Here is a 17,562-nt window from a genome sequence, read left to right as displayed (position 1 = left end):
CACACAAACATATGCATACACACATGTTTAAATATAAAAATGTTATAAATGTTTTCACTATATAGTGGTTACAAATGGAAAATTTTTGACTGTAGAGAAATAAATAGGGTGAAGGCAAAAGTATGGAGAGATGAACAATGCAAATACTAGGAATAATGAATCAGGAGGGAAAAGTTACATTATTATCATAAAAAGGCAGACATCAAGATGAAGGATTTTTATCGGAAATCAAGAAGGACTTTCACAATGATGGTATAGCCAGTTCATCAGGGAGTTATGATCAGTGTAAATTATAAGTGTGCATGTGCCAACAGAGCTCACATCCATGATGAAAAACTTTGACAGAACTCAAAGATTAGATAGACAAACCTAAAATCACAGAGATTTTAATATTCTACCTACAGCAGTTGATAGAAAAACTAGATAAACAAGAGCTGAAAGCATCCTAAAGATCCTAACAGCACCATCACATTGATTCAAAGGATACCACACCCAAAACAGAAGCACAGACATTGTTGTCAATGCCCAAGAAATCCTCTCCAAGATATGCTATTGTCTAGGATGTAAAGAAAGTTTCAGTTAATTCCAAGTATCTCTCTAACCATAAAGTTAAATTAGATATTAATCTATTAAGATATGCAGAGACGGCCCAAATGTGAGGAGATTAGAAAACACATTCCTAAATGACCTTCGACTTAACAAAGTGATGGAAGGGAAATATTTGAAGCCAATGGTAAGATGAGGCAGGTCAAGACTGTGGCATGAAGACAACACACTGACAAAGAGGTATCACCAAAGGAAGAAAGACCTAATGTCAAGACACCAAGCTTCTATCCTGTGGGTCTAGAAAAAAAATAAACATAAGCAGTACATCCTAAAATTACTGAATCTAGGACCAGACCATGTTTAAACAATCAAGTAAAAGAGTTTCAAAGGAAAAATTTAGGCCATTCTCCTTCATTTAATTGGCCATCATTAACATTTATGACTTGACATCTTAATTGTGCTGAAGCCCACATAGGACAGTGATTTATTCCTGAGTTCTGGCATGGGTCAAGATGTCAGACATCTTGTGTCTATGGCTTTTTCAGTATTGTTGGGGCCAGTGGGCATTTATATCCTTCCCCACGTTCACAGGGAAGCTTTGTTGTTGATGGTGGGACACGAGGCTGCCCAGACCATAGTACAGGGCAAAAAGCCTTGCTATGTTAACTGTGGCCTGTGAATTATTTCTTCTTCTGATCAAAGCCAGGGATGCCATGGCACTCTCTCATCTCTCTGGGCCCTTCAGAGGTAGGTCATCAGGATAATGCTCTAGAGCCCCACCAGGCTGTGTGGGCAGGGAGAGGGTGGGGCTAGTGCTGTGGATGATTTAGGATTCTACTTTGTCATTCTAGTTTGGAGAGTTAGCCATGAGACTAGAGTTAATTTTGACAGTGTTAATACGACACCTTGATTTGGGGCCTCTATTATCTATTAGCTTTAGCTACTTTACTATTAGTCTAAAGAAGACTGAGCATCTATTGATTATTCTAATGCACAGATTCCTCTTTAGCATTCAAATATAGTGTCTAAGAGACTGGTTGTTACCTGAATAAGAGTGTGAATCTTAAGGCCAGATTCCCTGATGAGACTGTAATATTTTTCCATGCGATCCTGCTGGTCATCCAGAGAAAGAGGGCATTCTTTTTTCCCATCTTTTCTCTTAAATATGGGAGATACCCATGTTTTCATGATGTTTTGGATTTCTTCCACATTGTCTTTTGTCTTCTGAATTCTTTGTTCCAGGTCATGAATGCTATTGGTTATTTGCATGGCATAATCCCAAATGCCTATTCCCCAAAAGAAATAGAATTAACTGAAATGATGCATGGTGGTGGCAAAGCTTGAATGGCTATGTGCTATGAATGATGGGAATTTACGCCTACAGGCTTTAGGAGACTTTTCTGCACAGGTCGCTTCATTATCAATACAGTCCAGTCCTTTCTGGTTATATTAAAAAGCCAGCCCTTCCCAGAATTCTAATTATAGAGGAAGGCAACAAAAAGATACTTAGCTTCCAAGCACACAGGAATTATCATAGTTGCTAGGGAATACCAGATTAATTTGATAATTTACTTGGATTAATTATGTTTTGTTTAGAACAAGTTGCAATATGTTGTATGTTGGAAATGTTATCCTCTTTCATACACTGGGTAAAGCGCTAACATGTTTGATGGAATATTCTGGAACTTTCATGGGTTGACCATGATCTTCTTTTAGAACTCTAAAGTTTTCTAAGGACCTTACTGTTAATTATCTTCTATACTCCATAATTCTTTATACTTTATTTTAAACTGTACAATGGATTTTAAAAGATCATGGCAGTCTTACATGATTTGAGTTATACATATGTCTTCTGCCCCCCCAAAAGTGATCTCTGTGATGACAGACAGCATGTGTTATATACTACACATTCCTCCTTGTCTGCAGAGCAGTGAACGTGCTGTTTTCTTCTTTACTGTGCTCCTATCCTAGCTTAACAAACTAAACAGCAATGATAGCAATCAGAGTCCTCATTTATAAAGTGCCCAGTATAGGCAGGAGAACATGGGGGCACCATAGCAACCTCTGAGCCTCTCAAGGTACAGGCTATAGAGGTTTCTTAACTGGCAAACCAAATGCCAAGAGAAGGAGGAGGAAAATCAGCTCTCCATGGTTCCCAGCTTGTGTAGGTGTGTGACAAGAAGCTGGCTTTGTGTTTCCAACCCAGATCAGGTCATGGGTGGATAATGAGGGGTCTTTCAGCATCACCGGGTCTTTTCTTGCTGAAGCTGTTCGCCCTTACCTTCTGTTTTCCAGCTCAGAGTCTCCTCAGCAGCTCTCAGGCGGAGATCGATATTCAGCAGTTCTCCCTCCACTAGTGGAAATTCCACTTCCAGCAGGGTTTTTATAACCTTGTTGTACCAACTTGCCATCAACTCCAAGTTGGCCACAAGCTGCCGATAGAATTCCCTGGAGGAGAATATGGCTGCTGCTGTCTCGGGGACGGGTTTCACCTCAGTGGGCTGAAGATAGCTCATTTCTTTCAAGACTGAAGTCAGCTGAGGAAAGAGGCAAAACTTAAGTGGCATTTGCTCAGGATCAGCAAGAATGCAGTTGTGTCCAGGAAGGATCCAAGAGTCTTGGGGACCTAAAGGTCTTGAGCCTCCTATTGACCTCTGTCCCCATCAGTTCCTTGCATATAGCATCAGGGAGGAAAGAGTAAGTGTTCCACAGAGAGAGGATAACTTAGAGGGCATAAGGATGAACAGAAGTATAAGGTGTAAGAGCAAGAAGAGGAGATACAGAGCAAGAAGCCACTGGCCTATAAGCTCATATTCTCTAGTGGCATCAGAGCTGTTTTACCTTGTATACACACAGTTTATGATGTTTGTACAATGGCAAAGTCATTTAACAATGTGTTTCTGAGGGAGTGTCCCTGTTCATTATGCAACTCATACCTTATTCCCCTTTGTGCAAGACCAAATGCATTGATCAACCCTAGAGAAAGATGATGAACATGAATAATTTAAGAAAATACTCTAACCTAAACTCTATCCCTTCACAAGAGTTCAGGATTTAAGTTCATTAGAGTAATTTTTGGAAAATCTTTTAAAAAGTTGCTTGACCCATGAAATCACTGAAGTTAAGTGACTGCTTCCGGAACCCCAGTGGATGTGACTGTCACCCAGCTGACCTGTGGGTTAAAGTTGACAGAGAGCTGCTTTGTGTTGGGGTCTCGATGTAGAAGCGGTAGGGATAGATTGTACCGTGACTTCTCGGACACTGTCTGGCACCAGTCCTCATAAAGCCTTCTCTCATACCTGCAACAAGCAGAGACAACAGCCACCTCCTACACATGCCATGAAGCCCCAGCTTCTGGTCCTACTCTCTAATATGAACTGGAGAAGAAATTAGCGTCTGATCCAGCCAGTCTGAGCCAGCGCCTTCAGGTGCCCACCAGTCTTTAGAGGTGGTACCACTGTAATCAGAGAAGAATAGCAGGATTTCAGTGATCTTTGGGGTGAGATGCAAAGTCATGGTGGGCTCTAGAGACATACAGAGAAAATATTGGTCCCAACCATTCTCACACTAACCTTCCGGTAGCTCATAGAATTCATTGTTCAGTCATCACACACTGACTTAGGGGCATGCCATGTGCTGAGCTTGGAGAATAAATCAATGACTTTATAGCTCATGTTAAATACGGCTAAGGGGGCGGGGAACAGAGGAAGAGCACTATAACACAGTACGGCAAATTTAATCTTGGAGACTTGTCATGGGTGTCAGGACTGTGATGAGAGAGACAAAGAACTAGAATGGGATAAGGAGATCAGAAAAGCCCCATGGGAGAGATGGTGGAGCAATTCTGGACTCAGTCTCGTGGCTAAGCAGAAGTGGAGTGATGATTCCCATGAGAAGATGTGAGAGTGAGGGACAGCCTGACCAACTGGGAATGAAGCATGGAAGGCACCTCTGAGGCTAGAGGGAAGCAAGGCTTGGGAAACAGTGGTAACTCTGGGAGATTTCTCAGTTGTTGTGGCTATAGTGACGTTTTTGGATTTGGCTAGTGTGTGCATCAAGGGACACCAGCAAGTAGGTGGGAGGGCTTTTGGAAGCCACTGCAATAGTTCAGGCTGGATCTAGTTTTTTGAGAAGAGTCCACTGATGGAGACGAGAAAGAGAAGATACACTTGAGATATTTACAGGGTAAAGGGGTAGACATGGTGTAGATCTTGGCAGGTAGAGGGGGCACCAGTTCATTTGTCTAACCCAATGGCAAGCAGTATTAGGATCTGAGCTTCTATGCCTATACCCTACTCTCTGGAACCAGGAGAAAGAGCAGTGGCAGAGGCAGAAATCAGGCCATGTTGGAGGAGGTGCCTGTAGACCCCAATCCTTTAAAAGATTCGCTGGGCTCCAGAGCAGGAATAATTATGGGCCCATGTGTGAATCTCATTCTTACGCATTCTCTCTAAAAGGATGGAGGACATATTTTGAGACTTAGTTTCACCCCCTGCAGTATAAACTATTGTTTTCTGTTCACTGAGCACTGACTGCAATTTCAGACCTCTCAGAGCACCCCGTCTGTCTGGCATCACATTCCCCTCTGCGAGGTTTACAGACCCAGAAAAGTGACACAGGGAACAAACTTGTACCAGAATAGAGCCACACTCCCCCAAAGACTTGTTCTCAGAGTCCTGGAATACTGTACTCACAAATAGCTGGGCTATATCATAAACCACACAGTGAGATTCCAGAGACGATATGGAATCTGCCCTATGGACAGCAAAAGGCTCTGAGAGTGGGGTGTGGGTGTGGGGATGTGGGCGTGTGGAAGCGTTGGGTTGTCGTGGCGGGGAGTGGGGGGCTGGGGAAGGTGGACATAAGGGTGTGGGGTAGGACAGTCTGCAGGACGATGCAATCCCAGAAGCTCCTTACTCTTCTAACAGGGAGAGCAAATCTTCGTATTTTTGTGCCATTTGCTTTCCTTCAGCAGATTGCAAGCACCTATCAGTTCACAAGAAAGGGGAAGAAAAAGACATACAATTAGAATAAGAAAATATTACCATTTAATGAATATGCTGCGAGCTACTGAGAAGGTATTGATACTCAGGAGACCGAGGCAGGAGAATCATGTGTCCCAGCCCTGTCTGCATATAGGGATCCCATGCATCTCAAGAAATAAAACAATAATAACAAAACCCAAGCAAACCAGGGATGGAACAGTTTCTCGGGCTAGTTTTCAAAGGCCATTGAGAGATTGAATTCTCCCACTTGAACATCCTCCACAGGCCGCTAGGGGGCATCGGTACTTCCTATAATTCTGGGCAGTACCCCAGAGGACAGGGACAGCATGCTCTCTGTTGTCCGGGTTTCCACCAACTGCTTTCCTGGCTAAGACGCTCATATAAGACCAGGTAGATGTGGCTTCCCCAAACATACATAAAAGGAAAGTTGAGGAAGTAAAGAAAAATCTAGGTGATACTGTTTTCCCTGTGCGAAGAAAACAATTATCCACATAACATTAATAACATTAGGCGCATGTATATGTGCATAAAACAATGCTTTATATAATAATATATAGGTAATAGATAGATGATAATAGACAGATAGTAGATAGATAGCAGACAGATGGACAGAGAGACAGACTCCCTTTCACTAGAAGGTGCAGAGAGGTTTCTAACATTCACCTAAGACATTTGGTCTGAAACACTGAAACTCCTTAACACATTTATATGAGGCCCCACCCACATGCACACAGAGATGCATCCACAAACACCGTTTTCTCTCTCTCACACTCACACATGCAGAGGCTTCTACCAGGATGCTGAGGACCACAGAAGAGTGAAGGAGAGTCTACCCTGCAGTGCTGCTACCCACATTTCTTGCCCCGGCTCTTGACACTGGCTGTAACAGTAACTAACCGCCCGGCTCCTGGGAAAACAGGTGAACTCTCTTTAATTTTCAAATATCTTCACACTAACTGCATGGAGTCTGTTTCTGCTTGTCCTGCTAACAAAATGAGGCAGCTTATTGCGAGATCTTTAACATCTGCTTTTTCCTTAGGCCAGCACAGGTTTCTTCACAGGCTCCCTGGAGCCTTCCACAAACCCTCACTCCTGCAGAAAAAGCACTGGATTGCGTTGTTCCTGTTTGTGCTGAATGAGCAGCCATATGGCAGAGAGCTCCAGACCAGGCACGTGGCTTGCACCTCCTATTTCCTAATTCCCTCACATGCAGCAGGATGTCTACAGGCCTCATGTCTACAGGGATCATCTCAGATTCAGATCTGGAGGGACTAAGGCAGAGGTGCATGAGGTTTACTTTGAGAGGTGTCTGTCAGGCCATGCTGCCCAGAGGCAGGAGAGAACAATGCAATGACTCTTCCGTTTCACTTTGTGGCAGGAGACCACAGCATTCTCTCTTCTTGTTTTATTTATGCACAGGAGTGTTCCGAATGTGTAAGTGTCTGTGCACTGGTATCCGTGGAGCCAGAAGAGGGCACTGGATTTCTTGGACTGGGCTAAGAACTAGCTGCGGTGGGGACACCCAGCCTGGGTGCCTCTCAGGAGCTGTGCTCCTTGCAGGACCCACGGAAGCCTCTGATACAGCCAATCAGGAGTTCATCCCACCCATTAACCATCCAGCCCTGTTCCCTAGGCCCTTTAGCTTCTGTTGCTGAGAGCATCCTTTGTAGCCTCTGCACATGTCTCAGAGTTTGCTTCCTGGGAGCCAGACCTATGACAGCAATGCAGTTCCCATGCCTGGAAGCAGCTTTGACTCCCTCTTGCATGGGTTTTTGTTGTTGTTATTTTTGTTTTTGTTTTTCTTTAAGGCAGTAGCTCTCAACCTTGCTAGTGCTGCAACCCTTTAATACAGTTTCTCATGTTGTGGTGATGCCCTCAACCACAAAATTATTTTCACTGCTACTTCATAACTGTAATTTTGCTACTGTTATGAATCAGAACGTCAGTATTTGATAGGTGGGATATCTGATATGCAACCCTTGTGAAGGGTCATTTGACATCCCCCACCCTGAGGGGGTCATGACCAACAGGTTGAGAACCACTGCTTTAAGGGACATGTCTATGAGGCTGGGGCCTCAGCCCTACTCCTGGCCAAACTCTCCATGGCTGGAGAACATTGAAAGGAACTCTGGGCTGGAAGTTGAAAGCCCAGATGCCTCTCTCATGTCTCAGTTATTTCTTGGCTGTCTCTGGGGCCAGAGGGGATTCACCTCCTTCTTTCTGCCTGGTTTCTCCGCCAGCAGCATGAAAAGCTTACCCATAGCAGAGCAGAGCAGAGCAGAGCAGAACATCTCCTTTCCAAAGGAGGACTGCTCACATTGGCACTGCATGTCTGGCTGGTGACACTGGGGTGAGGTCATGACTGATCCCTACAGATGCCTCTGTCTCACATCTTAAAAGACATTTGATCTTGCTACCTGAGCCCAGGGTCTCTGTGGGTAGTCCTGACTCCAAGAAAAGCTGTTACGCCAATGGCCAGCTTCCAGATCCTTGGCCTTTCTTGCATTTGCCAATGCCAAGTGCTTTGAACAGGACTGAACCTTCTATAGAGACTGCTCGTCCTCGCACAGGAAGCATCCTAAGCACAATGTGTCTCCTCACACATTGCTAGCAGCTGAGAGCCTTCGAAAGGCTCAGCCTTCTCACCCAGTCATGAAGCATGCTCACACCCTAACCTGGCTGCCATCGGTCACCAACGGAGGTTGCCAGAGACGCAGAGACCCAGCGCTCCCTATTTCCTAGCTGCTCCAGAGGCACAGAGAGTTCTTTTCCAAAAAAGTAATGTCGGCAGGGGAGGAGGAGAAGGGGAGTTCCCTAGAGTGTGAAGCTCCTGCTTAGCTTTCCTCTGAACCCATGGGGGTGGGGTAGCCTATCAAGGTGTGTGTGTGTGTGTGTGTGTGTGTGTGTGTGTGTGTGTGTGTCCGGTGACTCTCAAGAATCAGATACTCACGGGTATGGGATGTGTGTGAAGTTGCTGAAGGGACTCTTGATGCGCTGCCTCAGCTCCTGTGCCCAACGGATGCCCCCGGCCATAGTGGGCATGTTCTTGTGTACTGGAGAGAATCCTGGAGATGTGAACAACTATCTTGAAGATAGGGTACAGCCCACAGCTCCCTCTACCCCATAAGAGCCTTCTCCAGTTATTCCTACATTACTGCACCTATTTCAAGTCTGAAGCTACCCACTGACTTCTAATCCCACAACTGAGTCAAACTCCTTGCCAAAGAGACCTCTGGGAGACCACAATGGCTCAGAGAACATGGGTCCCCAGCCTAGTCAACCTGGATGAATTTGCCTAGCAGCTGGTCATAATTATTTTTAGGACATCTCAAGAAAGTTTTACTTGAACACTGAGGGTTGAGGCAGCTGCCTTAAACACATAATTTCATCTCTCTGGGACTCACTTTTATCATTTGTAAAATGGGGGTGGCATCTGTCTTGCTTAATAACAGTCAAAATTTTCTTTGAGAATTCAGCTTATGAATAGACAAGCCATATGGATTATGGAGTATGTCAGGAGCCTGTGCATTATGATCTTAGTCCATACATTGAACTTACTTTTATATAAACGGTTATCACAATTTAACAAAGGTGAGATTTCAACCATAGGTAAAACCACCATTCAGCTTCTCTCATAAAATTAAAACTGCCCACTGTCTGCTGCCATTTCTAACTCTCAATAGGAGCTGAGAGGGAACAGTCCCTTTACCTCACCATGAACTCCTTTTGCAGAGGTGTGACATCTCCAGTCATTATTAGCTTCCTATTCTATCTTACATGTTTGAAAGTGAAACATGAGTTTACTTCCACTTCAGACATGTTTCTTGAGCCTCACTATATGAAAGTTATGTATGTGGGGTGAGAGGTAAAAATAATTAACATTGAAAGGCTGTTGGTCACAGCATGTGAGCCACACGCCACCCAGGATGAAAAGAATGGTCACTAAAGAAGGGCTGTGGCCAGTAGGTCCAAGGGTGAGTTGATGGAGGAGATGATGCTGAGTCATATATCTGCAAAACAACTGATAGTTCTCAGGCTCCTGCCAACCCCTTCCTCTAGAGGCACAGTGGCTATGGCACTGCAGGGGACAAGAAATTTCTTTTCAGGTACGCAAAATGTACACTGAGTTACGATGACCATTACACAGCTTGGCAACAGGGATCCATCAACTCACTCATCATTAGAGGTCAAGATAGCACTGGTCTAGGTCACCCTGGCAATCTCAGTCTCCCACACTGAGAACTGTATGGTTCAGTGAACTCTACAGTCACCCAAGATGATCTGGAATTCCCATCCAAAGGACTCTGCTTGTGGATCTCGGATGTCATAGATCCATGTGTGGATAGTTACACAGGAGATGAGTGCATTCTATCCCCCCCCCCCAGTAACAGAACATGGCCCTCCCACCTGGCAACCACCCTACCGTGTTCTGCCTCCTCCTGGATGTGCTGACTGTAGATGGCCCTCACGGCATCCAGTTCTGCGCTGAACATTCGGATGAGGGAAAGATATTTGTGTGACACAACCTGTGCTACCAGGGGTCTTTCAAGGAGGGTCCCTGCGATGTCTAGCAGCTGTAGAGAGGGCAGAGGATAAGGACATGCATGTGACCTTTTCAGGGTTGCAAACATTCTGCCTTCTGTTCAATGACTCAGCACAGGAGGGATACACATATGTTATAGCGGAACTAAAACTGTGCTACCAGAGTGTGGATATCTGGAACTTTGCCCCTCTCCTTTCTGGGCTTCTTAGACATTTGAGGGGAAGCGCAGGAGTATTGGTTTTATGAGAGAAGTTCTCCCTGTGTGGCCCAGGCTTGGCCTGGAACTCATGATCCTCCTGCCTCAGCATCTACAGTACTGGGGTTACTCATCTGTTTCACTACCTAGTCTTTCCTCTGTCCTGATGAGTATCTGCCAAGTTTTCTTCTGTTGTAGGGATCTAAATTAAAGGAAAACCAAAGACACCAGCAAGGTAAACTGAACTGCACACAGAAGATACGACACAGGGGGGAGGTGGTGATGGTAAAAGACAGAAGAGGAAAGTTTCAGGAGTCAGCTGCCCTGTCAATCACTGGCATGATGCAGACAATCTGAGATATTTTCCTCTACATTAAGCCCAGCCCTTATGTCACCTAAATCAACAGAAAAGAGAAATGCTTTAATGACACCTGGATTGGGAGTCCTTAACTGTGATACTGCCCAAGGCTGAGCCACATAGGGATTCAGCTATATTGGAAAATACACTACTGTTCTAAATCTGCATTCTGCTATAACAGCGGTTCTCAGCCTTTCCAGTCCTGCAACTCTTTAATATAGTTCCTCATGTTGTGGTTACCCCACAATCATAAAATTATTTTCATTGCTACTTTATAGCTGTAATTTTGCTACTGTTATGTCATAATGTGAATATTTTTAAAGATAGAGGTTTGCCAAGGTGGTCATGACCCAGTTTGAGAGCCACTGAATTATGAGCTCTCATATCTACTTCACACTTCAAGTTAGAGGTTCACAACAGATAGCAGTGCATAGACAAACTTGGCCCATGACCTTGTTAAATGGTAGGCTTTCCAAGAGCTATTCCAAAGAAAGAAAGGAAGGAAGGAAGGAAGGAAGGAAAGAAGAAAAGAAAAACAGAAAGAGAGAGAGAGAAAGAAATTAAAAGAAAAGAAGCAAGAAAAGAATGAAGAGAGGGAAGAATTCAGGTCCTTACACTTGTAAAAGAAATGCTTTTCTCAGGCCTCCCCTTGAGATATACAGAAAAGGGAGCTGAGAAACTACGGCCATAGCAATCTCTGACTTGAGGGCTTTGACCTGCACCCTGGCCATGACTTCCAAACTACATGTTAGATGATTGCATGGTGGTAACAGGGGTGAGTAAATAGAATTAGGTGATCTCTCTCGCCAGCTCCCCAAATCCTAAAAACTACTTATTTGTATTAATTTATACACACTGGAGCATTTGTACTGGGTGAAGGAGGAGGAAGAAAAGGTTTTAATTTCTTATTTGTGAGATGACTGAAAAGAGAGAAACAGATCAGGCAGAAGGGACTGGCTGGCTGTGGTTCCCCCAGCAGTTTCCAAGAGCTGTTAAGATGAGTTAGGGCTAGATAAGGAATCTGGTTTTATGAGAGCACTTTGAGAGTCTGGCTACAAACCGAGATGTTTTGGGACTGGGGCCAAGTCTCTAAAGGGTGCCTTTTTCTTTTGTCTAGAACCATTATCCCATGTGTTTTCAAGAACTGTACATTCAAAACCTTTAGATAAGAGATATTCTCCTCGGATAAATATATTTTCATGATGGGAGCATTCAAAGAGCAATAGAAAGACCCAAAACACCTTCCTGGGTAGAGGAATTTCCAAAGACACCTCTAGACACAGAACAGTATCATGCAACAATGTCATACGTAGAGTGGCAGGGATGAGAGCAGTGTGTCAATGAACACGTCAGAATAGCAGGTGCAGACTCCTAGGGAGGGAGAGAGCAATTTCTACACCTGAGCAGCATCACAGCTTCACAACATATCTGCATGTTTAGTCCCAATAAGTCACAACAGCTAATGGTACATAGGATCATTCTGATGTTTGAAGAGGGTTTCTGAAGTCTTGGCAAGTGAGTTACTAAATAACAGGTGTTTATTAAATATCACACACCATACACACACACACACACACACACACACACACACACACACACACACACATCAGCAAATGGACCATTTGGGTTATTTAACATTCTAGAATAGCATAGATTTGCCCATTCAAAGTTTATACCTCTTTGATAGCTGTACCACAAATCATTCAGTTTCTGTTTGGACATTTTCAATGACTAGAAATGTAACTTCTCTAGAAAGTTCAGTTCATCTTTAACAATACTGATGGAAATATGTTTTCTCTTATGAACCAAAATGCCCTCCCTGCGACTTTCTAAACCAAGCCCTTGAGGCATCAGGCCTCTTCCCAGTTTACAGGGACCTATCATACCCTACTGAGTCCTACGCCTTACATCAGCATTTTGATTGTGTATCTATTTATGCCCTCACCATCCTGAATCTTCTCTCTATTCTTCTTACCACCTAATATGGGGGAAACAGGACCAGGGCAAAAGCCATGCCGTCTACTGGTGCCTGGATCCAGTAAGCCACTTCTTGGTAAATACTTTGCTCAAGGCTGAGTCAACCTTGCCTTGGTGGTTAAGACTCAGTACTTCTGAGCCACCATTTCAAGATAGTCACCACACTGAACCATTTCACTTCTAATGGTGAGCCTACTGAGGGATGCATGACATCTAAAAAGAGCAATGTCATATTCAAAGCTTTTTTACACTGAGAAGCCCAATTATATATGCTCACTGCTCTGACCCCCTGGGGGGGACAATATTTGCAGGAAGAAATGAGAAGATCAGACCTACCATCTGATGACACTGAGGGGGCACACTGGGGAAACGTCTCCTGCGCTTGCACCAACCTTAAAGGCGTGCTCCACATCAGGTGAATCATCAAGAGCTTGAGTTAAGACAGTCCCCAATCTCCGGTCAAGATCTTCCACTCTCTTGTTAAATTCACAGACATCATTTTCAAATTCCTGACGGGACATCACATGTATGTAAGAAAACCGTGTTTTCCTGAGAGCCAGTCTCAACCCGTGTTGGCCGCTAACCTCTGCTCTGAAATCAGTCATACCAAACACTCACTTTAATTCTTTAACCCTTACCACACGTCCTAGTTTGCGCCTTTGTTGTGTGATATAAAACACTGACCAAAAACAACACGAGGGAGGAAAAGTTTTATTTGACTGACACTTCTACATCACAGGCCATCATTAAAGGCAGTTGGAGCAGGGGCTTTAAGCAGACACTCGGGGGCAGGGACTGAGGCAGAAGCCTTGAAGGAGAGCTGCTCACTGGCTTGGTCTTCTGGCTTGCTTAGCTTTATTATGCAGAAAAAGACCTACTTTCTTAGGGATGGTAGCACCCACTGTGGGCTGGGCCCTCCCACACCAAGCAACAATCAAGAAAATGCCCATAGACATGTTCAGGGGCCGATATAATGAAGCCAATATAATTCTCCAGCTGAGCTTTCTTCTTCCTAGGATTATCTAGGTGTGTGTCATCAAGTTGACAAAACGTAACTGTGATGCCATGGGGACACGACACTTTGGCCAAAATGGCAGAGTTGAATGAAACATAAAGTTGGCATCCACTCGCCTTCCCTACTGTGCTCCTCTGCCTTCTACTTCCTGAGTGTCCTTCTCTTCTGCCCACAGTGTCAGCTCCTGCTACCCTAAAGATTACTGCAGAAGCAACAGCCCCAGCATCACCACCTTCGTGTCTTCCTCCCTTCAAGTCAAAATGCATTTCTTTTTTGGAGTAAAACCAAATTAATATAATCCTCAGAAAGAAAGTTAACTAATTAAACAAATGCCCGCTATTCCTTCCAAATACACCTTAATTGGCTAAAATGGCAATTAGCCATTGTTCTTAGGTCTCTTAATTTAGCAAATAAAAATGCAGGGTACACAGTTAAGTCTGAGTTGCAGATAAACAATTATATTTTTAATGTAAGTCTCTTTTAATCATTGTTCATTCATCTGGCAGCCTTAAGTGTGCCTCATTTTTCAAGCTGTAGCAAATTTCAAGGAAACTTTGATGGCTCAGCTCTGTAGTCTGAACAATTACTATATATTACCATTGTCTTTCAATAGTAATGTGCACTCTGATGTTACATTTTAAAGATTTACTTATTTTCACTTATGTGTGAGAGCCTGTCTGTGTGCTGTGGGCATACACACAGGTGCCTGCAGAGGCCAGCAGAAGGTGTCAGGGTTCTTATAGCTGAAGCTACGAGTAGCTGTAAACTGTCCAGTGTAGGTGTTGGCAGCTGAACTCAGGTCTGTGCGAGAGCCAGCACTCCTAAGTACTGAGCCATCTCCTCAGCTCCCACGTTCGTTTCTTTAAAAGAGAGGAAAAAACAAAACAAAGAAAAGTAGAAAACCATTTCTACTTTTTAAGTACATTTCTACTTTTTAAGTACATTTCTACTTTTTAAGTACATTGCATAGTGGTATTATGGTATGCTTTCATATATGTACTTTGTATATATATCAAAGTATATGTGTGTGTACAATATATAGGCATATATAATACATAAGCATGTAAAGTATATCAAATAAATGGGGAATATGAGATTTTATACAGTTTTAAACACAGTTCTCTGTTCTCCTGTAATGCCTGACTTTGCAGGGACTGTGGGGGAGGCCTGGATTCTGTGCCCAGCCTTAGAAAATTCCTTTGATTATCTTGAGTACTCTTCCTCTGCCCAACACTGAAGCACAGATAAACTTCTACCAATATGCCAGGCCTTTGCCCAGTAGTTTGTACTTAAAGCTTAGAGTTTATCTGCAGCCTTCTGATTGGTATAACAGTGTGCATAATTGGCAAAACGGTGTGTTTAAGGTTTGCAGTGATGACACCTGCGCACACTGTGAAACGATCAAAGCAGTGGAGGGAACGGGCCTATTATGATTGGTAGGCTTGGCATGAATTTTTATTTAAAAGCCATGAGAATTCATCATCTCATATAACTAACATCTGTGTGTGTTTGCCCTTATAACTAACCTCTCAGCAGATTTTCAATGCACAGTACAGTGTTATTAACTATAATCACCACATTATACATTACACCTGCAGAAACCACTCACCCTGCATCAGGGACACTTTGTAGTCACTGACCAGCTCTTCCCGTTTTCTTCCCTCTCAGCCCAGTGCCAGGAACTATCCTAGTCAGCTCTGTGGAGCTGACAATTTGACGATCTTAAATTCTAGGTTTAAGTGAGTTCACGAAGTATTTGTCTCTTTGTAACTGGTCTATTTTGCTCAGTTTAAGCCTTTGAAGTCAAAAAGTAGCCACTACTGCCCCTGTCTTGCCATACCAATAACCCTAGCATAGCGTTAGTCTGGAACAGTCAGTGGTTGGGAGAGGCCCTTTCTGATTTATCTCACTGCACACAGAATAATTAGCATCTTTCTAATGACACAGGAGTGACAATATCCCTTGTCACCAATAATAGATAACAAAACCACTAGGACCACACAGCCAAAGGAGGCTCTTGAGGAAAAAAAAAAGCACATAAATACTTAGGTGCTGCTGTAGGGGCAGCTGAGAAGGAGTCAGGGCAGGTGATTTAGCCCATCCAGATCCTACCATGCCCCGGGGGTCCAGACAATCATAGGAGCACTCCGAGAAGACCTTGTACATCTCCTCGAATTCCTTGTGCATTTGCTGTACTTGCTGACTCAGGGTGTTTCCTCTGATGCCGCTGAATTCAAGCTTCTCCAGCTTGTTGAAATCCAAAGCTGTCTTCAGAAGACCCTATCAGGACAGTTCAAAAAACAGTGAAAGGGATCGTCACGACCCTCATCCTCACCACCAGACGGAGGAGAGATGGAAGTTACAGGGATGATGGCTGCTTAGGACAATGCAATGTCTGGTTAGACTTTTAGCCTTGTTAGGTCAGACTGCTGAGACTCCAGAACACACTGAAGGGAGAAATACAGAAAAAGTGCATTCACAGAAACCAGAATAAACAAGGAAGTCCTGGAATGTATGCTTCAGCACCTCTGTGTTCTCCTACAAATGACAGGAGATAATTGTAACTGGTGTAGTTCATGTGAATTTTAATTCAAAAGTCAATGTTAAGTGAGACATGGTAATAATGCATTCCTGTACTCCAGGCACTGTGGCGACGGAGGCAGGAGGATCAAAGCCAGCCTCATTTAATCGTGGATTCAAAGCCCCATGTTTGAGAAGATAGTGATAGAAGGTAACCCTCCAAACAGCACGGACAATCAATTCAGAGGGCAGCACTGACCTTGCAAATCCCTCTACCAAAAGCAACCCCCCCCCCACACACACACACAAGTTTTTTTGTTTGTTTTTTTGACACACCAAACCACATGGCCATCTCAGCGACAGAGGACAGAGGCGGCTACTTACCATCTCTTTGCTGGGTTTCTTCATCTCCTTCAGGGTAACACTCCATGACGATATGGTGGGAACTGACTTGAGTTACCGCAGGCCTGGGATTGAAGTGGTTGCCAGGACACCATATACATCACTGTCACCTTTGATACACAACATCCCAGATGTGCTCAGAATTAAGTGGCAGATGTTGACGTAGCCCAAGAGCCCTGGGGAGGAGTCCTTCCCATGCCTATGGAAGCCACATCACATCTACTAGTAGGTATGCCTTCTGAGCATGTTGAATAAAGATTAGATTTGTCCCTTGTGAGGACATGTCTAAAAATCACAAAACCTCTAAAGGAAGACATGTTTGCTGTCAGCTCTCAGAGAAAGAGAGAGAGAGAGAGAGAGAGAGAGAGAGAGAGAGAGAAAGAGAGAGAGAGAGAGAGAGAGAGCTGAAGGTAAATTCTGCAAACAGTTTGTGAGGAGCCCTGCGAAGAGCTCTCCAACATGAAGAGGTTAGAAGAGCAAGAACAGGTCATAGCACCAAACCGGAGCTGTAAGACATCAGGTCCTACCTCTGCTCCACAACTTTCCATGGGCAGTGGTCATTGCTCCTACTAGCACCAAGTCCAGAAGTAGTGACAGAGGAATAGCAGTGAAGAGGGGTCACCAATTTCCCACACTGCCAGGAGGTCACCCATGCCTCCTCTGGCATGGTCAGCAGAAATCAGCAGGAAAGGCAGGGCAGAGACAGCAGCAAGGAAGAGACAGGATCACCAGGATCAGAGCTCTTGCCTCCTTATGGGTTGTGAAGCTAGGGAGTCATGGGATGGGGGAAGCAGTCCAGAGCAAGGGCGTGGTTCAGGCATGTCCAAACCTGGACATATCATCCTAAGATAGGCAGGAATAGGATGCCTCCCCACTGCACGTCCAGCGCACATAGCCCTGTGCCCCTACCCTTGCCCCCTGGAGGAGGTCATATAGCCTGGTAGCCAGGTTAAACTCCCTCTCCCCTTATAAGGTCATTCCAGCAGCACCTGGCATTCC

General features: G+C 44.3%; 1 protein-coding gene across 1 annotated transcript in view; it reads right to left on the bottom strand.

The window, feature by feature from the left end:
* The window catches only part of Dnah9 (dynein axonemal heavy chain 9), a 316,088-nt gene that overhangs the window by 264,613 nt on the left and 33,913 nt on the right, over positions 1-17,562 (bottom strand). The window contains exons 7-14 of the mRNA XM_055594261.1: positions 15,754-15,921; positions 13,019-13,135; positions 9,976-10,126; positions 8,503-8,617; positions 5,464-5,532; positions 3,719-3,845; positions 2,828-3,083; positions 1,591-1,832 (exon numbers count right to left, since the gene is read on the bottom strand). Of these exons, the coding sequence (XP_055450236.1) occupies positions 1,591-1,832; positions 2,828-3,083; positions 3,719-3,845; positions 5,464-5,532; positions 8,503-8,617; positions 9,976-10,126; positions 13,019-13,135; positions 15,754-15,921 (1,245 nt within the window). The remainder of the gene's footprint in view (positions 1-1,590; positions 1,833-2,827; positions 3,084-3,718; positions 3,846-5,463; positions 5,533-8,502; positions 8,618-9,975; positions 10,127-13,018; positions 13,136-15,753; positions 15,922-17,562) is intronic.

Source organism: Psammomys obesus, unplaced genomic scaffold (genome assembly GCF_907164565.1).
Source record: "Psammomys obesus unplaced genomic scaffold, mPsaObe1.curated_primary_1811, whole genome shotgun sequence".
Taxonomy (NCBI): Eukaryota; Metazoa; Chordata; class Mammalia; order Rodentia; family Muridae; genus Psammomys; species Psammomys obesus.
This window is presented reverse-complemented; position numbering and strand designations above follow the sequence as displayed.